This window comes from Alternaria rosae (assembly GCF_020736505.1).
Source record: "Alternaria rosae strain MPI-PUGE-AT-0040 chromosome Unknown BKA58scaffold_2, whole genome shotgun sequence".
NCBI classification, from domain to species: domain Eukaryota; kingdom Fungi; phylum Ascomycota; class Dothideomycetes; order Pleosporales; family Pleosporaceae; genus Alternaria; species Alternaria rosae.
Window position 1 is genome coordinate 1,691,960 of NW_025763571.1, and position 25,521 is coordinate 1,717,480.

A 25,521-nucleotide genomic window follows, 5' to 3' on the forward strand; every position below is an offset into this window, starting at 1 on the left:
CAGATAGCAGATGTCACAGGAGCTCGCTACGGAGCTACGTCTGAGTGAGACTGTTCCAACGTTGCTACGCACCAATTGAAGTTACCATAGATGCCCCACCAACAAACGACGAGAACCCGTACCCCACACCGTTACATTCTGCACAACAACTATATCAAACGTCGAGTGGTATAGTTGGAATAAGGTTCAGTCAGGAAGACGTAGTTCAACGACGCACAGTCTGCATTGTTGTGGCGTGGTTCCGCCGAGGTGGAAACAAATATCCGTCTACGCGAAGTCGATCATGAGCTCAATGCGTATATCCCTATCTCATCCACGACCGACTGGTTGGACGCTCAATACTAGGTGCACCAACAGGCTGGAACTGCACAAGCATCGGTGTGAAGATGTTGACATGTCACTATAGCCAATACATGCTATTCGCAGCAGGTATCGAGGCGGGTCTTCAAGTCTGCTCCAGTATGTGCTCATACAGTCTTTGTCTAGAGCTCAAAGGGGGTTCTTGGTGATCTATATAACACATCTAGCCTTCTCGTGACTCACCAATAGCGCATGCACACCGCTGCGTGAAGGTCGTTGCTGGAATTGTAATCGCCTTGATTCCTTTGATGATCGCTCGACATCGACTTGTGCTGTGCGAAATGAGCCAATGGTCTGCTTGACGATTCGCATAATATTGGCTTTTGTCCATATGCGGGTGTGATTCACGCCGCATCTTGCACCCGTTGCTCGAAAGCCAAGGTTAGTGACGGATTTTTGCAACAAGATTGTTCCTAGGCGATGAAGGTGGTGATAGAGAAAATACGCGCGTTGCGAGAGTTAGACGGACTACTTAACAGAATCAGAAGCCATAATGCGGCTCAACGGTCGCGCCTTCTCGAAGATAGGGCTGAGGGGGCCCAACGCTAGCCAGATGCGGTAGCGTGTTTTCGAGTTGTTTGGCTGCGGTCTTTGGGTGACGTGCGCGACGACATTGAACGACACCATACCTATCAGCGCACCCGTCTTCTTAATAATGTATAATGTACGAACCTTTTGAAACTTTGCAACTAAGACCATCCCACCAAGCTATCACAAATGGCAACCAAAAACGAGACGATGCGCACGCGCATCGACCGAATTAAAGCAGACTTACGGTCAACTACGACATGCACAAACACCACGGTGACGGCGCTTCAGGACTTATTGGCCGGTAAAGAGGAGGATGAACCGCAAAAGGAGAATGTCCGAGTAAAGGTGCAGGCTACGGCACGGAGGAGAGGCGCGACAGCAACGGCTACAGCGACAGTGGATATCACCAAGCAGAAGCACTCGACCCTTGCGCCAAAGGAAAAATACGTACTAGCAACTGAAGTGGCCAACACGACTCTTCAGACACTCGCCGATGCGCTGAAGAACCCGCTGCCCGCAGTCGCCGCTCGCCCCCCTACCAAATCGAAGCCAACGACCGCCGAAGATGCGCGCAAGCCTGCAAGACCGCGACCCGGTCATACGGCGAGTTCCTCCGTATCCCAGAAGCCTCTCAGAGAACGTTCTGTCTCTCAGCTCAACAACTCGCCCCAAAAGCGCGCCCCGCGTCGGTCATCGTCATATTCGTCCTTCCTCGCACCGGGCCCAGACCCTGGCCTTCTCGCAACAGCAGAGTGCGCAAGGACAGCATTTGCATACCTGGGTACAACAGACGCACAGAGAGTACTGGGAAAGGACTCACAAGAATTGCAATACGAGAATGGCGTGCTCGTGCTTATTGGCAAGCTTGTCGCGCTTGGTCTAGACAACATGGCAGTCAAAGAACTGAGGGGTTTGAAGAAGAAGCTGGATAGATATCTTGGTCAGGAGCCAGCAAAGGAGGAGCCCAAATCTGGTCTACCGCAGCAGGGAACTGCAGAGAAAGAGAGCATTGCGTTACTTCTCGATTTTGCGACGATCGACCCGAAGAGTCCTGCTGTGACATTGGTAGCGAATTTCCAGATATACACGTTGCGCATTATCGCGAAGCTGAAGAGGCCCCGGACTATCGAAGCCACGTGGGAATATCTCAAAATGACCAACCCCTCGTCACCTATGAATCTGCTCTGGCACACTGCGAAGACCTCGAACGGCCAAGCGAAGGCGGCGAGACAGTTGGAGTCCCTGGCGCAGACGATTCTCTCTCTATGCCCGAGCATATCGAGCGCAGAAGACGCAAACAACCTACAACCTTCAGCGGAGACAGTACTTCTTTTACAACATCTGGCCTTCAATACCCGGAAAAGGTGGTGGGGCCTGGCCAAACATCAAGGCAACGTTGATCGGGAACTCTTAGAACCCTTTACAAAGTGCTTGGTTGCTTTCGCCCGCAGATCGAAACTCAAACCCAGCAAGAAGTTCAAAATCGCCGAAACCTTGTATATCGATCTAGCAGGACTCCCGACTGAGTCCACTATACCGGCCGCTGCGAATAAGACTCTCTCCTCTCTCGCTCAAGCTGCGGACTTGTCTGATCAGGCCCTCCGGTGGCTAGGGTCGTCAAAAGAGGCTTCGAGTCCTGATCCATCCGCAGCAAAGCAAACAACAAGAGCGATACGGATTGCTATCATTAATATTGAAGTGTATGTGAAGGGCGAAAAGAAGTCGGACTTGGAGGAAACCATCGCCACTGCACTTGGTGTTTTGCATGGAGGCTTAGGTGGATCTATGTCCGATCTGGAAACCTTATTTGCGGAAGTGAATTCTCTGCGACGCGCTGCGACACGATTAATCATTGCGCGTACGTCGAAAACCACAGAAAATTCTGAAAGAAATCCGATCGAACAACTTGCGGTACCAATCATTGCAGCAAGCGTGCACTTCTTTGCCAGATTTCTCGGTACTTCATCGTCGAGTGAATCAGACACGAAATCGCAAAACCGACACTCTGAAAGAATTAGCCTGGCCTGGAAATGTGCGAAGAGTACGGTTGACTCTCTGATGGCATGTTGCAAGCAGACGATAAAGACGCAAGACCAATGGCAAGAGCTTGATACCATTCTTCAGGAATGCGCACATATCGTACGCAGATTCGACGAAGAGATCGAACATGGGACGCTTCCGGGAGGGGAGAACACTTCTCTCGTCGGCGCGTACCTGGTCAGATTGTCAAATGCATACTGGTCTCTATACTCACAACTACGGAGAGCGCGATGCAATCCCGAAGCCCTTGTTGTAGCCATGCAGCGTTCGATTGATCTTTTGCAATCCCGGTCGCCATCCGAGCGAGAAAGTGGGCTTCTTCCAATGAAGTTAGAGCAACTGGGCGAAGCATTGCAGGATCTGAACCACATTGACCGATCTCGCAACGCCTTCCAAAAGTGTATGCAAAATCACCTCACCGCCGATACGTTGCAGCAGCTCTCCCAGGAGACGTCAACATCCTCTTTGCACAAAGTTTTCAGCACTGAGGGATCATTCGACGCCCTTGCTCGTGTGTTGAAAACGCTCCATCACTCATTCATAAGATTTGGTCCTCAAGTGCCAGATGAGCTAGCCTTCTACGACCAGGAAGAGTTGGAACCTGGAATGAGAGGGGCCATCTTGGAGTTGCAGCTTGGTCTCTACCTACGAACGTTGTCCAAGAATCGACAGTGGGACTCTAACCTCAACAAATCGATATGTACCCTTGTGGAACGACTGCAACAGCTTTACGTACCAGGAATCTTTCCGATTCGTCATCTCAGGCTCTCTGTCACACTTCGTCAACTTTCCCAACAGGACCCGCAGATCTTGTCTCAGCACCTGGCTTCACTTGATGCCACAGACGACAATAGCGTGCAGATAGCAAGTAGTGAGGACGTAGGACTCAAGCACTATGAAGCCCATCTAAAAGCGCATCGTGATCTCAAGACTTTGATGCAGCAGGCTTCTCCTCCCACAGAAACCTTCAAGCAGTGCTTCGCGGCATGGGAGTCTCTCGTCAGCTCTACGTCCTCATGGGAAGCACTCACAGATCGGGTCGACAATACGGAGACCTGGTTGCAAGACCTCCAAGCATGTCTCGAATTCCTCAATGCGAAAGGAGAGGAGTACGTTGCTCTGCCACTCCTGCATCTCTTGGTCAGGATCTTGGAGTTAAAGAATGACTCTGATGCATCTGAGCTCATTACCATGCTGTGTGCTCTTGGTCTGCAGTTTCTCCACCTTGGTTATACTGAGAAGGCGGGTTTGTCCTTGGCTAAGGCTAAGACATTGATTGAACGCCATGATCCTTCTGTAGAGGTCAGCTTGCAATGGCATATGGCGTATGCCGAGTATCTTGTGGGTGTTGGGAACACCACCGAATGGTATGTGGAGAAGTGCATAGTTTTGACGCTGCTATACTAACATCTGGTAGTCTGACCACGATGACGAATGCACAATCTATTGCGCTCAATGATCGACAATTCATGGATCTCGCAAAGTCGACAACAACTCTATCCGGCAGACTACGGTTCAACAAGATCGTGGCGGCTGCGTCCTATGTCCAGTCGCTTCTCGCCTCAGCTACTGGCTCATACAAGGCAGCGGCTCAGCATGCAAGGCAGTGCGTCACAGTCAATCGTCGCATCTGGGCTGCCCTCGAATCACGGGCCAATGCAAAGAAGACAACACCCGTGGACAACAAAGAGCCTATTGCGCCTCTTGTCATGTCTGTAACGCATGATGCTCTCAATGGGCCAGACTTCTGGTCTTTGGTCCCCGCGTTATACCGAGCCCTGATGCAACAGTCCCAGATCTTCGCCCATCAAGGTCTGTTACATGAAGCTATCCATGTCGCTGAACAGGCTGAAAAGGTCGCTATGGCTACAGGATCTGCAACTCTCATCACGGACAACGCTAGTTGGCGCGCTGACTGTTGGGCCCAGAGCGGTAGACCCGACAAGGCTGAGACGATTCTTAATGCTCTGAGCCCCGACACATCCCGCAGATGCTTATCTACTGCAGGCTACCATTCAGCTGTAGCCAGGATGCACCACTGGAACGGTCAATACGAGCAAGAGATCCAGTCTTATGACCTCATGGAGAAGCTTCTTCGGGAGCTGAGTTCGCCATCGTACATCAAGATGTTAGAATCTTCTTTATCCTCGGTTGATGCGCTTGCAGACCAGATCTCTTCTATGAATTTGGAGCCTACAGAGACCGTCAAGGCGAAACCAGCGACGAGAGGTCGTAAACCCGCAGCCAAAGCTGCACCGCGAGCGGCTGCAAGATCCACCGTTGGCGCTCGGTCCAAAGCCACAGAAACAGCTGCGAAGACTGTCACAAAGACCAAGCGTCAAGCAGGGAAAGCCATAGTCTCCGATGCTTCCAGTATCGCTGACCAGTGCTCTGCCCTTTGCGCTTTCCAGGCGAGCATGAGAGACCGAGCTGTCCTTGCAAGTCTTCTTCACAATGATCTCGATAAAGCCCTGAGCATTCTTGACGAGGCGGAACAACTTCAGACCGGGCTAAGCCAAGAGGTGTCGCACATGTGGGCTATCTTCAAAGCAAAGCTCGCACAAAGTGCGAAGCAGATTGCTGAAGACTTTACGGTGAACACTCTGCCAGAATCGACCATCGCCTTTCCTGCATTTGGTCTCAAAGAGCGAACACTATTGGACGCAACCACAACCAAGAAGGCACCTGTGGGGTCTTCAGCAACTACTAAGACTGGTCGAGCGAAGAAGCAAGCCAAGGTAGACTTTATGGATACGCTTCGCGAAGCACGTGCGCGACTCGTTGAAGCACACAGCCTGTGTGCTACCAATGGATCCAATCACTTGTTCCGCCAAACCTCTATGGCGCTAGGACATGTCACCGTTTTGATGTCGGCTGTTTCGGGGACCGAGCTGCCAGGATTCCTCCACCCACTATACGCAGCCTACATGAGTGGTATGTAAAACGCAACACACGGCAAACATCATACTGACTGTACTCAGAGCTCCCCAAAGTCAATGCCTTGCGCCTCGTGCAAGAGTCAACAGAAGCAGAGAAGCAACAACTGTCGCGTGATGACTGCCTGCGATGGCCAGCCGCTGATCCATCGCATTTCGCCTTCAGTTCAGTATCCAGCTTTCAGAAGGAGTATGTTGACATCATTCCGGAAACTTGGTCTGCTGTATCCCTGGCACTTAGTGAGGCCCGCGATGAGCTGTTCATCACCCGGTTTGAGCATGGCTTGTCTCCTTTCGTATTGCGCCTACCGCTTGCTCGCCACGCTTCCCGCGAGATGGATGAGGAAGAGTTCTCGTTTGAAGATGGTAAGAGAGACTTCGATGAGATCATTGAGCTCAGTGATTTCAGTACGCGATCTGCCAAGGACATGACCTCGAGAGAAGCAAGACACCAGTGGTGGGCTGAACGCGAAGCTCTGGATACCCGACTTCGTGAGCTTCTTATCAACATGGAAAACATCTGGCTGGGTGGCTTCAAGGGCATCTTCTCACAACACGAGCGACAACCAACTCTCCTTGCTAAATTCCGCAAGGCTTTGGAAGACATACTCAACGAGCACCTGCCTTCGCGTAAGAAGAAGAGCACTCAAAAACGACCACTCTTGGATACACGAGTGCTGGAGCTGTTCATTGGGCTCGGCGACGCTACCAATGAGGATCTCGATCTAGACGAAGCACTAATGGATCTCATATACTTCGTTGTGGACATCCTCCAATTCAATGGCGAGCGCAATGCGTATGACGAGCTGGATTTCGATGCCATGGTCGTGGAGACGTATGAAGCACTACGCGCCTATCATAGCGCGTCCCACAAGCTTGATGCTACTTCTCGTCATACGATACTCATCTTGGACAACAACTTGCATGCGTTCCCATGGGAGTCGCTGCCTTGCCTGGAACCGCTGTCCATTTCACGATTGCCTTCCCTTGCTGCCCTTCGCGAACGAATACTTTCCGCACGGTCTTCCACAACTCAGCAGGACGCTGCTCCGGGCCATTATATACCCACAAGTACAGGAGGTACAAGCATGCTAAATCCATCCGGAGACTTGTCCCATACCTCGAAAACCATCAAACCGCATCTAGACGAGCTTATAGGCCCTTGGAATCATATCGCCAACCGCGCACCGTCCGAGAAGGAATTCGAAGATTCACTGCGCGAGAAGGATCTGGTGTTGTATTTTGGTCATGGTAGCGGTGCACAGTACGTCAAGTCGAAATCAGTGCGACGGCTCTATCCCGGCGAACAAGGTGAAGGGGACAGTAAACCTGGCTGTGCGACCACTCTCCTCTTCGGCTGCTCGTCTGTACATCTCACTGAGAACGGCATCTTCGAGCCGTCAGGTATGCTCGCGTCGTATCTTACGGCGGGCGCACCGGCAATACTTGGCATGCTGTGGGATGTCACTGACAAGGATTGCGATCGTTTCGCCGTCAAGGCGGGTGAGCTATGGGGACTGTGGCCTGAGGCAGTGGAAGACACGACACCATCCAAAACGCCCGCGAAAACGCCCGCAAAGAAGGCGAAGGGCAAGGGTCGAGTTGCGCAATTGGCGGAGGAGGTGGAGGTTGCACGAAGTCTAGAAAGTGCAAAGAAGGGAAAGAAGTCTGCAAAGGTGGCGGACGATCGTTCGAAGGCGGGTCGGACGTCGCAGAAGGGAGTTGGATTGGACGAGGCAGTGCGAGATGCGAGAAAGGCCTGCTATCTGAAGTACCTGAACGGGGCTGCCGCAGTTGTATACGGAATTCCAGTGTATCTAGACTAGTGCAGTGAGGACGGGCAAGGCCACGGCATAAATAATGAACGCATGGGGCGATGTTTCTAATAAGCATAAAAGAAGGTCCTTCCAGTTCGGTCGCGCTCAGTAAACCTTATTGTGACGCGCGTTAACTTTGGTACGGAAGCAACTCCGATGGCCTGGCGGCGGCATGAGAGCCACGGTCTGCTGTCAGCGGGCGCGACGACGTGATCATACGATCTTCGCATCTCGGAACTCCACAATCTCCAGCGCGTCGATACGCCCGCTACACTTTCCGGTCTTGTTCGCGACGACGTTGAAGCCATGGCCGAACGCCCGGCCAAATCAGGGTCATCACGAAAGCGAGCCCTCGTGAGCTGCGACCGCTGCAAAATCCGACGGGCACGGTGCATTCGCGAAAATGCCGAGGTGCCATGTGCAGACTGCAAGGCGAATGGCGTGGTGTGTGAATCGAAGCTTCCACGTAAACAGAGGGTCTATGGCAGTGTGGAGACCCTCAGCTTACGCTACAGAGCCCTTGAGTCGCTAGTCAAAGGCCTCTTTCCGGATGAGAATGTTCAGGACACAGAGACCCTGTTCAAGATCGCCACGACCAGGAACATTGCCATGCCCGCGAGCGACGACTTTACTCCCGCAGACATCTTCAGCAGTAGCAGTAGCGATAGACAGACTTCCTCGCTGGAACAGCAACAGCAACAGCAACAACAGCAGCAACAACACTCATTGCAGCCATCGCCAGTTGCCCAGTCTGCCTACTTGGGCTCGCAGACTACCACGTATCCCCTGCACTCTGCTCGGCGCACTACTGCCTTGTCCACAAGCAAAGAACGCCTTCGTCAGCCCATAACACAACAAGTATCTTCCCAGACTGACGAGATCATTCGTACGAACCGAGGCGCCTCACATTATTTCGGGCCGTCAAGTAGTTTCCGACTTGCATCCACTATCCGCACACTTGCGTCCCGATGGAAGGCCGTATCTGGCGCCGACTTTCCTGGCCTCCGATCATTCACCTCCAACCCCTCGAGCCGATCTGGCTCAGCTCTCAAACGCAGCAGCACAAATCCTTCCGAGGACGAATTTGCTACACCATCATACAGCCAGCGTCCAAGTTCTCGCCATGGAAGCCGCAAGAGATCTAGGACCGAGATGGAGGCATCAAGCGATCCGTCGCAACTCCATGATCACTCATCACGTCTAGATACTATTGGTGACTTGATACCTCCAAAACACATCGCCGACGCTCTAGTAGCAGTCTACTTCGATCACATACATGTGTACTTTCCCCTTTTCAATAGAACCACGTTTCAGATCCGACTGGAGGCTACGTACTCACGGAAGATGCAGTTGTTCGAAGAGTGCAAGGATATGGGGTGGCTAGTCTCCCTGGCCTTGGTCTTGTCTTTTGGCTGCCAGAAATCAAAAGCAAATGATGTCGACCAAATGAATGTACTTCGCCACAAGTTTCTCGCCTTCGCCAAAACATACTTCCGGACGCTTCTGACATCGACACGTCTGGACAATGTTCAAGCACTCGTCCTCCTCAACATGCATCATCACAATATTGGGCAGAAGAGCAGCTCGTGGTTACTGATAGGTCTTGCTGCACGTATGGTACGTTGAATGCTATACAAGACACTCATCCTCTGCTAACACTCTTAGGCTATTACCATGGGAATGCATCGAGATAGCACCAACCTAGAATTCGAGCCCATCGAATGCAACACGCGCAGACAAGTCTGGTGGTCCCTCTATATATTCGAAAAGACGCTGTGTGGCATATTGGGCCGTCCAACAGTGGTTGACGACCGAGAGATGTCGATGAAAGTCCCCGACGCACCAATGCTAGAGCAAACGCGCATCACCGCGGCATTCATGAACCTCTGTTCCGATCTCGTCTCTACATCGTACCGCATTCGACAGCGTGCCTACTTCGACAAAACGTCTGCGGAGGAACGGTCGCCGACCATTGCTGTCGCCATGGCCCTGCTTCGGGAGTGCGACAACTTCTTTGCAAAGATACCTTCACACATGTCGATAGATCATATGCCAGGGCACCCAGATCTGAAGGCAATGACATTGTTGCTACACGTGTACTATTACTATACACGTTGTGTCATCTCCCGAGACTTCCTCATACAAAAAGTGGAGAGTAACGTCTGCTTCCTGGAGAACAAGACGCCCCCAACTTCTGAAGACTGGTCTACAACCCTGATTCTGGCGGAGGACTGTGTTGAATCAGTACACAAAAGCCTCCAATGCATCACTATTGGCATCGAGCTTGGGATATTCGAGATTATCGGTTACTCTTGGCTAGACTTCTTCTTCGTGTTCCACGCTGTCTTGATCGTATGCGCAGATTTCCTTGCGCGACCCAAGGGCCAAACAGATTCACCGAGGGACGTTGAACGTAAAGCGACGGTGCGCGCCGTGCTAGAGCAGGTCCGCGGAATGCAGAAACTTGCACCCACATACAAAACTCTTGGCCAGATTGCGCTGCAGTTCGCCAAAATAACTGGTGTGACTCAGGATAACGATTCGCCAACAGTACCGGATGCGCCACATGAGATAGAGTCTGTGGTAGACATGGTGGCCGATGAAAGAACGGAGAACGCCGACATACTTGATATAGGAAATGATTGGTATACAGACGCGACGGCCGATTTGGGATTAGACTTCTTCGACCTGAGTCAGGCGACACATCCAGTGTCGTTCCCCATTATGGATGCTCCGTCACGTTCTGAGAATGCGCCCGACGACTCGACAGGTGACGTGGTGGACGATTGGACAGACAGGGCGCTAAAGGGGATGCACACGCTATAGACACGCGATCACGCGTTGGGAGACCAGGGAAATTGCACCGAGATATCTATGTTGCTGTCATGATAATATTCGCAAATTTGGATGACATCATCATCTAGCGTGGTGTTGAAGTTTGGTGAGCGCTTGGCGATGCACGATCGACCGATAGCCGCAGCCAGTCAAGATCGGACCAAACTGCTTTGAGATTTCATGACGCATTTGTTCAAGGTTGATGTCGTGACAGCTGCAGACAAATACAGGCCCGCAGTAGCTTGGGCTGCTGCAGCGCGTCGCATAAGTGCTGAACTTTTACTTCGATGCCAAATTCAAACGACAGAACGCCTATTCTGCCCACCACGAATATGGCAGGCGGTAACAAAGATGGAAAGAAGAAGGTGCTAGTGGTAGGAGCCGGAGCGGCTGGTATGTTGAACGCGCGTTTTTAGATGTATCGTCGTTGATTTGAGACAGGAATGTCGTGTGCTCACCATCTTTCCGAACACCCTGACAAATTTGATGTCACTCTCATCGACGCTGTGGACTATTGTGGAGGCCAGGCATTTTCCATTGGAGTCGACAAGGAGCGTCATGGCGCCGAATGGCTGAACCAAGGTGTCCAGGGAGGAAGCTACATCTTCCACCACACCATGACAATGTTCGCCAGACAAGGCCACCACGCGGATCCGGTCAACCTCCAAGTTTCCTTCGGCAAGGACGACATCTTCTGGACCAACGTCTTCCCCACTGAGCTTCTTGCGCGCCACCAGAAGGAAATTCGTAGGTTCCATACCATGATCAAGATCGTCCGTTGGTTTGAGATATTCTTCGCATTGATCCCAATCAAGATTCTTTTCAAAATGTTCTGGTTTTCCGAGGAGTTCACAAACACTGTCGCCATGCCCATGATTGCACTCTTCTTGGGAACTGGAAACGAGACGCCAAATGTACCCAGCATCATCCTAGAACGGCTTTGCACTAGTCCAACGTATGGCATGTGGTACCCGGTAGACAAACGCAGCATTGCTAGCAATTTGCCGCCTATGGTCGTTTTCCCCAAGTTCAGCGAGTTCTATGAGCGCTGGAGGCAGGATCTACTCAAGAGAGGTGTTAATGTGAGGCTTTCAACGGAGATCACTCGGGTTGTGAAGCGAGACAAAACTGGTGTTACCGTTAGGTTGATAAAGCGCACGCCCATGCCTGATGCGCACAACCCCAACAGTGTCCACGTACCTTACGACGACGAGCATAACGCCGATGCCGACGCGCAAGAGAAGGAAGAGCACTACGATGAACTGATTCTCTGCGTACTCGCCGACACCGCAAAGCGTATCCTAGAACCCACCGCCTCCTTCCGCGAGAAGAAAGTCCTCGGCTCCGCCAAGTTCTCCGACGATATCACCGTCACGCACTGGGACAGCGACTACATGCACAAGCACTACGAAAATTTCTACGACCCAGAAAAATCCGCCAAAGATCTCTCCGGCGCCGACCAAACCGCCCGCAACCAATACGCCGAGAAGAACTTTAAGCCCATGTATTACATCAAGATGTACCCGCAAGACCGATCGAAACTAGAAATGTGCTTCGACTGCACAAACTACCAAAGTCAATTCCCACCGGATGTCCCCTTTGACAAGCACATCTTCCAGACGATCTACCTGAACAAGGCGCGAGACGGCCATCTATGGAGCATCGACGAGATCAACAAGGACAAGATCATCCGCAAGGACTGGTGGCACCAACTCTGCCATTCCTGGACGCATTACGTTTTCGTAGTACCATGGATGTGGCTACTCCAAGGAAAGAAACACACTCGCTTCGCAGCAGCATGGACGCTCATCAACGCCCACGAAGTCGCTGTCATGAGCGGTATCGCTGCGGCTGTTGATCTCGGTGCGCAGTATCCTGCTGATCTCGAGCGCGACAAGTTTGCTTTCTTGAGCTTCAGATTGTATTATTTGTTGGCGTATGGAAAGTGGTACAGCCGCAAGGCGACCAAGGAGACGAAGGAGGGACCTGGTAAGGACTGGGCGAGTGGGCTATATGGTAGTGTTTATAGGGGGCCGGGGGTGAGTGAGATTGATCGGTTGCAGTGGAGGGAGGAGAATGATATCAAGGATGAGCCGGTTAAGTATAGCTACCCGACTAATGCTGGAACGCGGTAAGGTTTGTGATGGTAGGGTTGAGAGGGACGACCGAATCGGGGTCGGTGCATTGGGAATGGTTGGAGCGTTATCAATACCACTTCTAATGTCTATGAGTGAATAACTACCATTAGTCTGTCACCTATTCATCTCGACCCTTTGTCAGCATGGTCACGAAAACCTACCTTTGATTTTGACGCGGGGTCGATCAGCCAACACTAACTCCGTCCCAGAAGGTCGTGTAAGCCCTACAGCGACGATAGCTATACAAGCGCGTATGAAGCGTTGAACCCATCGTGCGAATAGGGCGTAGTAAGTAGTAAGGATCGACATCGTAAAGTCTTACGTGCTGCCTCGAGTTGTAACCCGCGTTAACTCCGTCAAACTCCGCCAAGACCCTGCATATCATGGCCACTTAACTCCACAGCTCCACATGGAATATGTGTAATAATGTCGTTGCTAGAAGTATAAGTAATCTAAATCTCAAAAATATCAAGAACCAGAAACAATTTCCCAACAACAGATGCTCAACCATCTCACCAATCATGTCTTCCAAAACCCCACTCGACATTGTCTTCGGCTGCATGACCTTTGGCCGTGAAGGCGAAGAACAAGTCCGCACCTCGGATATAAATGACTGCGCAGCTATCCTCGATACCTTCCAATCCTACGGCCACAATGAGGTCGACACGAGTCGTTTCTATGGCGTACGCAGACCCATCCCCCTCTCCATCTTCCCATCCATCAACGCTCAAGACTAACAAATAATCCTAGGACGGCACATCCGAAGAATACCTCGCCCAACTCTCCTGGCAGAAGCGCGGTCTAGTAATGGACACCAAATTTTACCCCAACGTCCATGGACTTTTCGGCCGTACACCCACTCACTCTAGAAAGGAGGATATGGGCAGTAGTTTGAAGGAGAGTCTTACTGCGCTTGGGGCAGAAGGGGTAGATCTGTGGTATCTGCATGCACCGGACCGAAGCGTGCCGCTTGAGGAAACGGCGAGGGCTGTGCATGAACTGTTTCAAGAGGGTGGTGAGGGGAAGAAGTTCAAGAGGTGGGGGGTTAGTAATTTTATGGCTTGGGAGGGTATGTTGTGTCCAGTCCATTCATCCCTTCCAACCCTCCCTATCTTTATATATCAGATGCATTACTAAAAATCAACCACAGTCGCAGCAATCTGCGAGATTTGCAAGGCAAATGGGTACCAACTACCCAGCGTCTACCAAGGCGTATACAACGCCCTCCACCGCAGCATCGAACACGAACTCCTTCCTTGCCTGCGCAAATACAACATGTCATTTTACGCTTTCAATCCGTTGGCTGGGGGCTGGTTGACCTCGCGGTATAAGCGCGAGACGCAGAATGATGCTCTTGAGGCTGGGAGTCGGTTTGATGCGAACCGTAAGTCAATAGCTTCTCTCCCTGCTCAAAGGGTACCAAATATAATGTAAGGTCGAGGTACTGACTCTCTTCAGGTATGCAAGGTAAAATGTACCGCGCGCGCTACTGGAACGACGAGTTCTTTACTGCGATTGAAGGTCTGCGGGCAGAGTTGCCGGAAGGCCAGACGGAGAGTGAGACGGCGCTTCGGTGGATGATGCATCATAGTCAACTGAAGAAAGAATTCGGGGATAAGGTTATTATTGGGGCGAGTAGTAAGGGGCAGTTGGAGATGAATCTCAGGGACTTTGAGAAGGGCCCGTTGGATGAGAAGGTTGTGAAAGCGTTGGACCAAGGGTGGGCGGTAACAAGAGGAGTGACTTGGAAGTATTTTCACTAAATCGGGGGTTGAGTTCGAGGTCGAGGAAGTGAAATGCGTTGAGACATGGGAGACAGCTCGGTGAAGAAAGGTTTCAGAGGCGGCGAACGCGGGCTGTGAAAGAAAGGTCAGCCACTTTCGAGACGGTGGACTGCAGGTGGTGGTCAGCATCTCTGGCTCCTCAGGTAGATATAATAACGGAAAACACTCGTAACAAATGATTCTATCTCCGCGCAACTCGAGAAACAACTACCCACCGGAGACAAGACACCAAGACACCAAGATGCCAAACCCAAACACAGAGCGAAGCGAGCAAGTCTCCACAACAACCAACCAATCCAACCTCAACAGGGTGGCACAGCACACCCGTCCCGTCTTCCAAACCTCCGTCGAAGAAGCAGCCAACCATATCGTAGAAGCCGCCATCGCGAGCAAAGAGAAGCGAGAAGCCGAAGCTCAGGCGCAAGCTGCTGCACATACTCACGCCCAAGCCGCAGCGTATGCTCAAGTCCAAGCCCAAGCATATCGTCATGCTCAAGCACGAGCCCAACGTGCAGCACAAGCCGTAACGCAGGCTCAAGCTCATGCTGAAGCCGTAGCCCAGCGCGCCTAGGAAATCCGAGACATTTTCGAGCACACCATGCAGCGGACGGTGCGCGAAGCTCTAAGTGGTGCGGATAGACAGGCGCGTGAAGAGTCGTCGAAAGCGGCTCACACTCATGGCCCGTTGACTGATGAAGATTGTATGGAACGAGGGGAGATAAGGGTCGGAGGAGAAGAGCCTTATCCTTCGCCTCCACCTGCTAAAGAAGCCTATCACCATTGCGACTTCGACCACTGCGATGGATTTTGCACGTTCCTTAAAGACTAAAGGCGCATGTGGAGGTCGAGCTTCCGAGTAAGGACGCCACGGCTGGCGAGATAAATATGGAACCTTGGTCGTCAAGGAGGAGATATATTCTGGTATGATGGGACAAGATACGGTAATCCTGTATAGATAGCCCAATGGATACTGCGTCGTTAGTATATTTTTTGGAAGAGTCATATATAATGATGCGAAGAAAGACCAAATTATAAGCATGATGTAGAAGCTTGAACATTAGGTGTAAGTTATAATCAAGTATGACAAGACTTAGCGAAGGAAAGGGGGTATATCAACCAACCAACCAACCAACCAACCAACCAGTCTAGGCAATGGGGAAAATCAAACGCACACAGACGCAGCCCTCAAACGCAAGTACGGAAAGCAAACTACTTGAAGCAAATCAACGCCTAGATTGTCTCATTCTGGAATCGTGTAGACAGTACGTAAAACAGGATTTGCGCAGTTACATGGTCGTCGTGAATCTGTTCATGGAAAAGCTTGTCAGCAAACTACTTCCTCTCCCTTGTCTCTCCATCCACAGGCTTGACGCTTGTACTGCCTTCGAGAGGAGGAATGTAACCTAATTGCTTCTCGTTGCCCCCTTCCATTGGCGTGAATGGAGTGAAACCGCCTTCAGGCGATGCCTGCCACTTTGCCATGTCCTTCTTCAACTGTTCCAACTCCTTCTGGAAGCGGTTGCCGAAGACGTCGATGTAATAGGTTGCGCCGTTGTAGACACTCCAGATGAAGACCACGGTAAGGAACAAACCACTAGGCCAGCGGTACCAGAACCAGACGGGGCAGGGTAGCATCGTGAGGACAGCATAGCTGTATTGGATGAACATGAAGGCGGGCTCTTGCATGAAGTCGGGCAACGAGAGGACAATCTTGCCGATCCATGTTTTGGCGTACGACTTGCGCAACCATGTGAAGCTGGTAGGTCGGCCAGCGGCAATTTTATCGCGGCGACGTACTGTGATGAGCAGGTGGTAGGCGACTTGCCAGACAGCATATGGGCAAGTGGCCCAGACCATCATTTGCAGTAAGTTGTAGTGGTGAGGCGATGCTGGGTCCGAGTGACGGATATCGTAGATGGCGGGATATTGCTCTTGTTGATATTCCGGGGGCAGCAGGTGAACAAGGCAATGCAGAGTGACGCAGGGCATGATGTGGATGAACAGACTACGCTGGTTAGTACTTGATTGATGTTAGAGGAATGCACTCCTTACCTGACGACCTTATCCATGCTGTGGAACACGAGCGAGTTACGCCACATGACAATGGCGACAGCGTTGTTTCCCATGCAGAGGCAATATGTCGCGATGAACAGGCGCTTAGACTGCGGGAAGACCCATACACTCAGGACCAGTAGTATGTTGACAAAGTAGCACAGATCGGCCAGGAAGTAGTGGTAGCCCTTCTTGTGGTAGGTCATGAAGCGGATGGGCATAAAGTAGAGCAACTGGGCCGTGTACCAGTGTGGGAACAGGTCGGGGTGGCAGCCCACCAAGTATCCGGAGACGAAGATGTTCATGACGGCGGCGATGAAGGAGGCCTTTTCGCGCGCAGTAACGGTGAGCGATTCGTTCCAGCGGCGGTTCAGGCGATCGACTGAATGGCGCATGCGTCTCTTGTACTTCTCGAGCTGCTCTGCTTCCGACGGCACTCTGCGCCGCCATTCTTCCACGACGCGATCTTTTGTGATGCCCCGGTTCTTCGCTTGGTTCTTGATCTTCTCCGTCTGGGAGGCTATGGAGCTCTGGATCTTCTCAATACGCTGCGACAGGGCGAGATTCTCGACAAAGTCGAACATGGTGAGCTTCTCGACGGGCGGGAAAAAGGCGGCATCTTCGACGTCGGAGTCATCGTGGTAGGAGCTGTTGGAGAAAGAGGCAGAGCGAGAGAGACCAGGCGTAGAGAGTGGTTGGTTTGCGGAGGACGCGGGCTCATCCAGCAGCGCAGAGCCGGCATGCGTAGAGTCGCCTGGTGTCGGACGGGCCGAAAGCTCAGAGACTCCCAGCTGCGGTTCCGACCTGGATTTGGGTATACCGCCTACATCTGCATCTTCGGGGGTCGACATGTTGGGGAGTTCTTCTTGGACGATTTCGAGGCTAGAGGGTGTTCGGCGGTGGAGGGGTCTCTTGAAGGGACGCGGGGGTGAACCTGCAGCCGTCATCGCTGTTAGCCGCTGTATATCGCTGGGTGTGCCCCCGGTCCATGGCCGGAGCAGAGGCGGTATATCTTGGAAGAGAGCGTACAGTGGGAATGGGCGGCTTAGATCAGATCTAGTCAGACCCTATGCTCTCATGACAAGGCGAGTGATGTGCGGGGTTCGTGAATCGTGCTCCTCTAGGAATTTCGGGGCTTCTGGGGGAGAGGTCGTGGGTGAATGCAAGCTGGTGATTGGCAAGCTTCACAACGTCATCGCAGGCACCCGTGGCATGCGAGGTGGAAGAGGTCACGAGGGGAGGCGAGGTGGATAGAGGGTTCAGAAAGAGGGCGCAGAATGCCCGAGACTGCAGCGAATATAGGAAAATGGCGTGTAGAGAACCAGGGCCGGTGTAGAGCTCCCCTGCCTGCGGCCACGCTTTCGTCACTGCGGGCCATCATGCACGTCGAGCCACTAGCGCGCTTTGGCCGTCAACGCGACTACGCGCGACAACACGACGATTATCACGGGCAGCCCACCCCGCGACTCTCCACCCGCCCAACACGACCCTCTCACAGCGCAATCACCATTTGAGGTGTCGCGCAACTCCACCGCCATCATGGGAAAGCTCGTGCGGCTCGAGATCTACAGTAGGCCCCCAGACGCGCAATTGCACGCATACACGGACTAAACATGCGCAGACTTCAAGTCCTACCGCGGACGCCACACGCTTCTCTTTGGCGACTCGTACTTCACCTCCATCATCGGTCCCAATGGCTCTGGCAAGTCGAACAGCATGGACGCCATCTCCTTTGTTCTGGGAGTCCGCTCGTCCCATCTGCGATCCGAGAAGTTGAAGGATATGGTCTACCGCGGCAGGATCATCCAGGAAGCGAGAATCAACGCCGATGGCACCGTAACCGAAGCCGACGGCGAGGCGAATGGCGAGGCGAACGGTCAGTCCAATGGCGATACACAGGACAACGGCGACTCGCAAACCAGCTCACAGCGCAACGACCCTCAGAATGCATGGGTCAAGGCCGTCTTCGAGGACGATGCTGAGCAGACACACGAGTGGCAGCGCGCCATCACCAGCTCTGGCTCTAGCGAGTACCGAATCAACAACCGGATCGTCACCCAGAAGCAGTACGGCGAGGCGCTGGAGGAGCACAGCATCTTGGTCAAAGCGAGGAATTTCCTCGTCTTCCAGGGAGACGTGGAGAAGCTTGCGACGACCGCGCCCGAACAGCTCACACTACAGGTCGAGCGCATCTCTGGCAGTCTGGAGCAAAAGGCCGAATACGACCGCCTGAAGGACGAGTCCGAGAACGCTACCGAAGACAACGCAAAACATCTGCACGAGCGTCGCGGCATCAACGGAGAGCTCAAGACATATCAGGAGCAAAAGGCCGAAGCCGACGAATACGAGAAGAAGCTTGCCGAGCGCGATGAAGCTGTTGTCACAAAGAATCTGTGGAAGCTCTACCTAGACCAGCAGATTATGGACAAGGCGCGGAACAAGATCGCCAGCCACCAGGAAGAGCTCAAGGAACACAAGCGCAGCGTCGAGAAGTACCACCAGCGGCACGAGGCGGAGAGGCAGGCCGAGGCTAAGATCAGGCGAGATCTGACCAAGACTGACCGGAATACCAAGGCCAAGGAGAAGGAGATCGAGGACGCCTCCAACGAGCTCGCTCCTATCGAGGAGAAGATCCGCCTTTCCAACGAGACCCGTCGGAAATACGAGAGCAGGCTCGAGGAGCTCCGGAAGAAGCGCGACGCTGAGAAGAAGGCTGTTGAGAAGTGCCAGAAGGACCTCGATCTGGTCCAAAAGGCCGAGAAGAAGTGGGAGGATGACTTCAAGGCGGCTGCCCAGAACCAGGGCCGCGAGCTTTCCGAGCAGGACCTTCAAGAATACGGCCGACTACGCAGCGACGTTACAAAGCAGACCCACGGAGACCAAATGCAGATAGACAAGCTCAGGCGCGAAGTTGAGACCGACCGGGACCATGTCAAGAACCTCCAGCAGAGCGTCGATAACCATGAGAAGGCTATCGAGAGGCTGAGTGCAGACATCAGCCAGCTCGAGGAGCGCCAAAAGGCTTCCAAGACGCAAATCAAGGATCTGGAAAGCGCAAGAGCCGCCAAACAGCAGGAGCTTGACAGACTCCGAGCCGATCGAAAGCAGATCGAGATGCAATACTACGAGAAGAACCAGTTGCTGCAAGAAGTCCTGAAGCAACTCAGCATCGTCGAAGGCAGCCGTCGAGAGTCAAGGAAGCAACAGGAGGCTCGCAGAACCATCGATCGCTTGAAGACTCGCTTTGGATCTGAGAAAGTGCACGGCCGATACAAGGATCTCATCACCCCCAAGATGCAAAAGTACCGCAAGGCTATTGGACGAGTGCTCGGATACCAGATGGATACTGTCATCGTCGACACCGAAACCACCGCCAAGTCATGCATCGAATACCTCAAGGCAGAGCGCATTGGTGTCATGTCTTTCAACCCGCTAGACTCCATTCAAATTCAGGCGGTAGACCCCCAACTAAAGGGTATGCACGAAGGCATGCGACTTGCTATTGACTGTATCAACTATGAGCCGAAGCATGAGCGCGCTATGACTGCGGCATGTGGCAACACCATGATCTGTAACACAGAGAAGCTTGCGAAAGAACTCAGATATACAAGGCGCATCGAAGTCAAAGCAGTCACCCTTGATGGTCGTGTGATTGGCAAAGGCGGTACACAGACGGGTGGTGAGCTTGACCGCGACGACGATTCAAGCGAGCAACAATGGGACGAGCGATCCTACCAGGCGCTCCTTGATAAGAAGAACAGATACGAAGAAGAGCTCCGTGCGCTTCCCAAGCAAGATCGCCAGTACACCCAGGAACAGACTCTCGAAGTCGAGTTGCTAGATCTACAGGAGCAAATTGCTCGAGCTAAAGACGAAGCTCGGGCACTTGGTCGCAACATTGAGAGCGTCAAGAAGGAGCTAGCACATCACAAGAGCGAGTTGAAGGGCGTTCGACCAAACTACGAGAAACAAGCACAGCGGCTCCAAAACCGGGAAGAAGAACTTCAAACCTACCAAGACATGGTGAATCAGGTCAATGACCAGGTCTTCGCCGCGTTCTGCCAACGGCTTGGCTACGAGTCCATTCGCGACTACGAAGCTCAACAGGGTACTGTTCAGCAGGAAGCAGCAGAAAAGCGTCTGGAATTCAGCAAACAGCGTAGCAGACTTCAATATCTGATGAAGCAGGTCGACTCATCGGCCCGAGGTGTTGAGGAACGTCTCAAGCAAGCCGAGGACGAGATTAAGCGCAAGACTGCCGACATTACTGAGCTCGAGGCCAAGCGAGAGGAACTGCAGAGCGCCCGGGACGTACTCCAGGCAGAACTGGAAACGCTCCAGGATCAACGACAGCGGTTGGAGGAGAAATTGGCTGAGCGCGTTGCAGCTGTCAAGGAAGCACGACGCACTCTAGACCAGCGCAATGAAAAGGTCAAGAATGTGCTGAAGGAGGTCGACCAGGAGGATGCAAAGATCAAGTCGAGCGCGACGAACCGCTACAATGTGCTCAAGGAGTGCCGTGTCAACGAGATTAAGATTCCACTCACGGAAGACTCTAAACCACTGACGTCCTTACCGATGACTGACATGCCGCGGCCAGACGCAGACGCAGACGCTATGGACATTGACGAGGACCCCGATTCGACCCAGATACAGGCTGCGGAGGTGGACGACTACGGCATCGAAGTCAATTTTGAAGAGCTGGACGATGAGTTGAAGACAGAAATTGTCGAGATACTTGAGAGTGTAAGTTCCAGAGATGACGCCTTCCTCATCACTTGTACTAACAGCATGCAGGAGGACGACACAGATGAACGCGTGCAATCTCAAGCTAGCAATCTGCTCAAGGCCGCTGAAGCCAAGTTGAATGATGTGATCACGAACCTCGAAACCGACATCAACAAGGCTACACCCAACATGCGCGCTGCTGAACGTCTCGTTGCGACAGAAGCGCGTCTTAAAGCCATCGACGAAGCATTCGCCGAGACGCGCAAGCGCGCTGCTGCAGCAAAGAAGGCTTTCGAGGAAGTCAAGACCAAGCGCTACGACCTTTTCATGAAGGCTTTCAACCATATTTCCGAGAACATCGGTGGTACCTACAAGGACCTGACCAAGTCGCCGCAGTTCCCACTCGGAGGACAGGCGTATCTTGACATGGAAGACAGCTCGGAGCCGTACCTCGCAGGTCTCAAATACCACGCCATGCCACCGCTCAAGCGTTTCCGCGACATGGAGCATCTCTCTGGTGGTGAAAAGACCATTGCCGCGCTTGCTCTGCTGTTCGCCATCCACAGCTACCAGCCCTCGCCGTTCTTCGTCCTCGATGAAGTTGATGCCGCATTAGACAACGTCAACGTCAGCAGAGTGGCCAAGTATGTACGCGAGCATGCTAGCCCAGGTATGCAGTTTATCGTCATCTCTTTGAAGGCAGGTTTCTTCCAAGAGAGTGAGACGCTGGTGGGTGTCATGCGGGACCAGGGCAAGATGACGAGCAAGTATTTGAGTTTAGATGTAAGTTGCTCCCTTCACGTGAACATAGCACATTCGCTAACTCTACCACAGCTGAGGAGATACCAGCCTGCCTAGCTTTTCGGGCAATGCAACGGACTAGCCGCCTTTAATGATAGTAGCCTGTTATGAAATGTGCATTCAATACCTCGTTACCGTTTTTATGCATGGTCCGGTCTGCGGAAGTCGTACAGTTACTGTAGTCTATTCTGTACATTAGCAACCTGACGTTTTCTGCAGCTGCATCCTCATTTTCTGTGAATGCGTCTCGACATCCCGATTTCCCGTGATATCTCATACGACCTGCCTATCTGATCCAGCCCCACTGCGCCCTGCGGACATAACGCGGCTTATGAAAATTGTCCCAGCAACTACGCGTCGCAGCTTACCGATCATCGCCATGACAACTCTGAAGAGTCATACTCGTACGTGAAAGAGCTATAGCTAAAGCTCATTCTCGCACGACTCCATGTCTTGAGTAGCGTTCAACGTCTTGACGTTGCAAGCCAGCACGACCCCGCCGCAATGACCCCGAACCTCCCACGCGACGAGCATGTCCCTGCGAGTGAAACCACCCCACTCATACCAAACCCCACGAACGACGCGCAGACACTCAACGTAGAAACTGGCATCGCACCAGAAGGACTCCACGCAGAAGATGGAGGAGACATAGAACGACAAATCAGCCATGGCGACGCGTTCAAGCACCAAGGCCTGCCCGAAGTCAGGAAACGGATGAAATATATATTTCCTGCTATTGCTATCGGAGTAAGCCTCCATCCTATTCCCCATACTTGCATAGTCCCCAAACGTTCTCGATACTAATGAATTAATGTATAGGTCTTCCTCTCCTCCGCTGACCAAACCCTCGTAATAACCACATACGGCACCATCGGCACAGACCTACACGCCCTCTCCTCCACCTCCTGGATCGCAACCGGCTACTTCCTCACGCTCTCTGCCTTCCAACCCCTCTACGGCAAGCTCTCCGATATCTTTGGTCGCAAACAATGTCTGTTGTCTGCGTATCTGATCTTTGGGGTTGGCAGCGTGGGATGTGGGCTTGCGAGGAGTATTGGGGAATTGGTTGCTGCGAGGGCTTTTGCGGGGATAGGCGGCGGTGGGATGAGTGTGTGTACGAGTATTTTGCTGAGTGATATTGTGGGATTGCGGGAGAGGGGACAGTGGCAGTAAGTGGAGAGGTGTGTATCGTGTGTGAGATTAGAGACTGACGAGTACGCTTGCGTTTAGGGGCTATGTCAATTTGGTGTATGCGTTTGGTGCTTCGGCTGGGGCACCCCTCGGCGGGTTACTCGCGGATAGCATTGGATGGCGGTGGGCATTCCTGGCACAAGGTCCGATGTGTGCCGCAGCCTTCATTGCTGTGTCATTGGTACTTGATCTCCCAGAGCAAGACCACTCGCACTGGAAAGAGAAGATCAAGAGGATAGACTTCCTGGGCGCGGTCATCCTGATCTTTGCCGTCTTCGGTTTACTTGTCGGTCTCGATCGCGGCTCCAACGTATCCTGGAGTAACCCCATTACCATTGTCGGTCTCGCTTCTACGCCGCTGTTCGTCGTCTTTGTGCTAGTCGAGAAGTACGTCGCAAGTCATCCCTTCGCCCCAGGCCGGATCATCCTCAACAAGACGCTCTTCGCATGCTATCTTTGCAACTTCTTCTCTTTCGGGGGATGGCTGGCTGCCTTGTTCTTCATACCGCTCTACTGGCAGGTCATGGGCGACTACAGCGCTTCCAAAGCTGGACTGTTCCTTGTCCCTTCCATCATCCTCGGTGTTAGCGGCTCGCTTTTCAGCGGCTTTTACATGAGGCGTACCGCGAAGTACTACTGGATCACCGTCATGGCGTACACGAACCTCACAATCGGGCTCTCATTCCTGCTCTTATTCGCTGGTATAATAACCGAGAGCTTACCCGCGATGGTGGTGGGTACATGCGTATGCTCTTTTAGCAACGGCATAGGAGTAACGACGACACTCATCGGCCTCATTGCGAATGCCTCCCACACCGACCAGGCTGTTGCCACCGCTTGTTCCTACCTTTTCCGCTCGCTCGGGTCAGTCTTCGGTGTTTCCATGTGCGCTACGGCGTTCAACCAGACACTCCGCAAATCTCTCCAGGAAAAGCTGCAGGGTGACGATGCGGCTGAGATCACGGAGCGTGTCAGGGCGGGATTGGCTTACTACAGGGGTCTGGATCCGGCACTCAAGAGCATCGTCCGGGAGTGTTACGGAAGAGCTACTAGGGCGGCATTATGTGTAGGCATTGTGCTTGTTGCAGGGAGCGCCATCTTTGCGTGGTTTATCAAAGAGAAGAGTCTTGAAGACAGCAAGAGTAGGAGTGTTGAGCCGGAGGAATCTGCAGAGTGAAGCAGGGTTCTAGGAGTCGGAGGCCTCCGAAAGCGTCACTGGGATGGCAACAATCTGTCTCTGCTCTTCTTCTGAAGAGCTATATGATGCAACTAGACGCAAATCTATACTATCCCTGGAAACTTTTGAGGTGGTAGAAGAGGCATAGGGTGTATTCTCGGTGTCTTTGAGGGTGTCGGGATCTGACTGTCCTGGACTCACCGCTCGTGCTGGGCAAACATGACTTAGTATCACAGTAGTGCGTAGTTTCCACGACAGTGTCTTAGGACTCAACAGACGCATAATGGGGAGCTCATATGCTGGTCGTATAAACATGATAGCTTAGTCACACTCCTTGGCTGTCCTCGCTGAGGTATTAGCTGACTGTATTTGTACTAGGTGAACGTTTGACCAGCGCCGACCAACGGGTTCCCCTTATTTGCATACTAGATCTTCCGCTCACAAACTTAATGCTGTATTCATTCTGCACGCAAATTCGTATAGACCTTACGACTTCTCGTGTCTGAGCCCGATGTTGTGAGGCCGGCAGCACGAGCATCAAGAGCTAGCACCACGCTAACCCGGCGATGATCGAGAGCCTGCCACGATCCCTACCCCTAGTCACACAGTTACTCTCGTACCCGATCACACGATAGCGTCCAAAACAGAGCCTCGATCCAAAAAGGACCGTTCTCACCCATACCCGAGAAGCATCGTCGCGGGAGGCGCGTACATAGCTAAGTCGCGTTCTGCGCTTTCCTTTCGCGCCCGATGACGTGTTCCGACACCGCATTCTCCAAGCGCGACTGCCAATGCAAGCTCCTGAGCACATGCACGATACAGTCACTTCGATAGTTTGCGACTCCCCAGACCGCTCCCACTCTACATCATGTTGCATGTTCGCGAAAATCAGAAACGTCGAGACCGTGGGCAAAACCCACCCGTACAATGGACCCGTTTGAGTATGACACAAGGCGTTATACCCGCATTTGGGTCTTATCACCTCCACCGCAACCCAGAGAAGTAATACGACGATCCACCCCGCGCACTGACACCTAAGTGACACCCATAATTCCCATCGGCGTGGCGCTACGTTTGGAGAATGACGTCAAGCTCCATGCGGGCGCGTTCCTGGCGCGGCCCGTAGCGGTG

At 52.7% G+C, this 25,521-nt stretch overlaps 6 protein-coding genes across 6 annotated transcripts; 5 read left to right on the plus strand and 1 right to left on the minus strand.

The window, feature by feature from the left end:
- The first annotated feature begins 991 nt into the window (after window positions 1-991).
- BKA58DRAFT_417703 (peptidase family C50-domain-containing protein) lies at window positions 992-7,849 on the plus strand. Its single transcript, XM_046172647.1, has 3 exons — window positions 992-4,298; window positions 4,349-5,865; window positions 5,913-7,849. Exons 1-3 carry the CDS (start codon window positions 1,078-1,080, stop codon window positions 7,691-7,693), a joined length of 6,519 nt encoding a protein of 2,172 aa, XP_046028948.1. The 5' UTR covers window positions 992-1,077; the 3' UTR covers window positions 7,694-7,849.
- Window positions 7,850-7,899: 50 nt separating this feature from the next.
- BKA58DRAFT_89226 (fungal-specific transcription factor domain-containing protein) lies at window positions 7,900-10,658 on the plus strand. The gene is made up of 2 exons (XM_046176124.1): window positions 7,900-9,301; window positions 9,350-10,658. Exons 1-2 carry the CDS (start codon window positions 7,991-7,993, stop codon window positions 10,508-10,510), a joined length of 2,472 nt encoding a protein of 823 aa, XP_046028949.1. The 5' UTR covers window positions 7,900-7,990; the 3' UTR covers window positions 10,511-10,658.
- Window positions 10,659-10,851: 193 nt separating this feature from the next.
- Window positions 10,852-12,654, plus strand: BKA58DRAFT_408755 (uncharacterized protein; the record flags this gene model as incomplete). Its single annotated transcript, XM_046172106.1, has 2 exons — window positions 10,852-10,912; window positions 10,961-12,654. The coding sequence occupies 2 exons, from the start codon at window positions 10,852-10,854 to the stop codon at window positions 12,652-12,654; spliced, it is 1,755 nt and encodes a 584-aa protein (XP_046028950.1).
- Window positions 12,655-13,076: 422 nt separating this feature from the next.
- BKA58DRAFT_465839 (NADP-dependent oxidoreductase domain-containing protein) lies at window positions 13,077-14,614 on the plus strand. Its single transcript, XM_046174980.1, has 4 exons — window positions 13,077-13,340; window positions 13,408-13,726; window positions 13,808-14,041; window positions 14,116-14,614. The coding sequence occupies exons 1-4, from the start codon at window positions 13,179-13,181 to the stop codon at window positions 14,418-14,420; spliced, it is 1,020 nt and encodes a 339-aa protein (XP_046028951.1). The 5' UTR covers window positions 13,077-13,178; the 3' UTR covers window positions 14,421-14,614.
- Window positions 14,615-15,554: 940 nt separating this feature from the next.
- On the minus strand, window positions 15,555-17,543 carry BKA58DRAFT_331871 (uncharacterized protein). Its single transcript, XM_046168176.1, has 2 exons — window positions 16,494-17,543; window positions 15,555-16,446 (listed from the first exon to the last, which is right to left on the minus strand). Exons 1-2 carry the CDS (start codon window positions 17,438-17,440, stop codon window positions 15,774-15,776), a joined length of 1,620 nt encoding a protein of 539 aa, XP_046028952.1. The 5' UTR covers window positions 17,441-17,543; the 3' UTR covers window positions 15,555-15,773.
- A 4,706-nt stretch (window positions 17,544-22,249) lies between these two features.
- Window positions 22,250-24,662, plus strand: BKA58DRAFT_89266 (major facilitator superfamily domain-containing protein). Its single transcript, XM_046176127.1, has 3 exons — window positions 22,250-22,769; window positions 22,842-23,191; window positions 23,253-24,662. The coding sequence occupies exons 1-3, from the start codon at window positions 22,527-22,529 to the stop codon at window positions 24,388-24,390; spliced, it is 1,731 nt and encodes a 576-aa protein (XP_046028953.1). The 5' UTR covers window positions 22,250-22,526; the 3' UTR covers window positions 24,391-24,662.
- The last annotated feature ends 859 nt before the right edge of the window (window positions 24,663-25,521 follow it).

Bases quoted from the DNA above. Each gene is read 5' to 3' on its own strand.
- BKA58DRAFT_417703 (XM_046172647.1), top strand. From the start codon at position 1,078: ATGGCAACCAAAAACGAGACGATGCGCACGCGCATCGACCGAATTAAA. The intron at 4,299-4,348 runs GTATGTGGAGAA...AACATCTGGTAG, and splicing joins GTTGGGAACACCACCGAATG to TCTGACCACGATGACGAATG. The intron at 5,866-5,912 runs GTATGTAAAACG...GACTGTACTCAG, and splicing joins ATACGCAGCCTACATGAGTG to AGCTCCCCAAAGTCAATGCC.
- BKA58DRAFT_89226 (XM_046176124.1), top strand. From the start codon at position 7,991: ATGGCCGAACGCCCGGCCAAATCAGGGTCATCACGAAAGCGAGCCCTC. The intron at 9,302-9,349 runs GTACGTTGAATG...TAACACTCTTAG, and splicing joins TAGGTCTTGCTGCACGTATG to GCTATTACCATGGGAATGCA.
- BKA58DRAFT_465839 (XM_046174980.1), top strand. From the start codon at position 13,179: ATGTCTTCCAAAACCCCACTCGACATTGTCTTCGGCTGCATGACCTTT. The intron at 13,341-13,407 runs GTACGCAGACCC...AAATAATCCTAG, and splicing joins ACACGAGTCGTTTCTATGGC to GACGGCACATCCGAAGAATA. The intron at 14,042-14,115 runs GTAAGTCAATAG...GACTCTCTTCAG, and splicing joins GAGTCGGTTTGATGCGAACC to GTATGCAAGGTAAAATGTAC.
- BKA58DRAFT_331871 (XM_046168176.1), bottom strand. From the start codon at position 17,440: ATGACGGCTGCAGGTTCACCCCCGCGTCCCTTCAAGAGACCCCTCCAC. The intron at 16,447-16,493 runs GTAAGGAGTGCA...TAACCAGCGTAG, and splicing joins AGCATGGATAAGGTCGTCAG to TCTGTTCATCCACATCATGC.
- BKA58DRAFT_89266 (XM_046176127.1), top strand. From the start codon at position 22,527: ATGACCCCGAACCTCCCACGCGACGAGCATGTCCCTGCGAGTGAAACC. The intron at 22,770-22,841 runs GTAAGCCTCCAT...ATTAATGTATAG, and splicing joins TTCCTGCTATTGCTATCGGA to GTCTTCCTCTCCTCCGCTGA. The intron at 23,192-23,252 runs GTAAGTGGAGAG...GCTTGCGTTTAG, and splicing joins CGGGAGAGGGGACAGTGGCA to GGGCTATGTCAATTTGGTGT.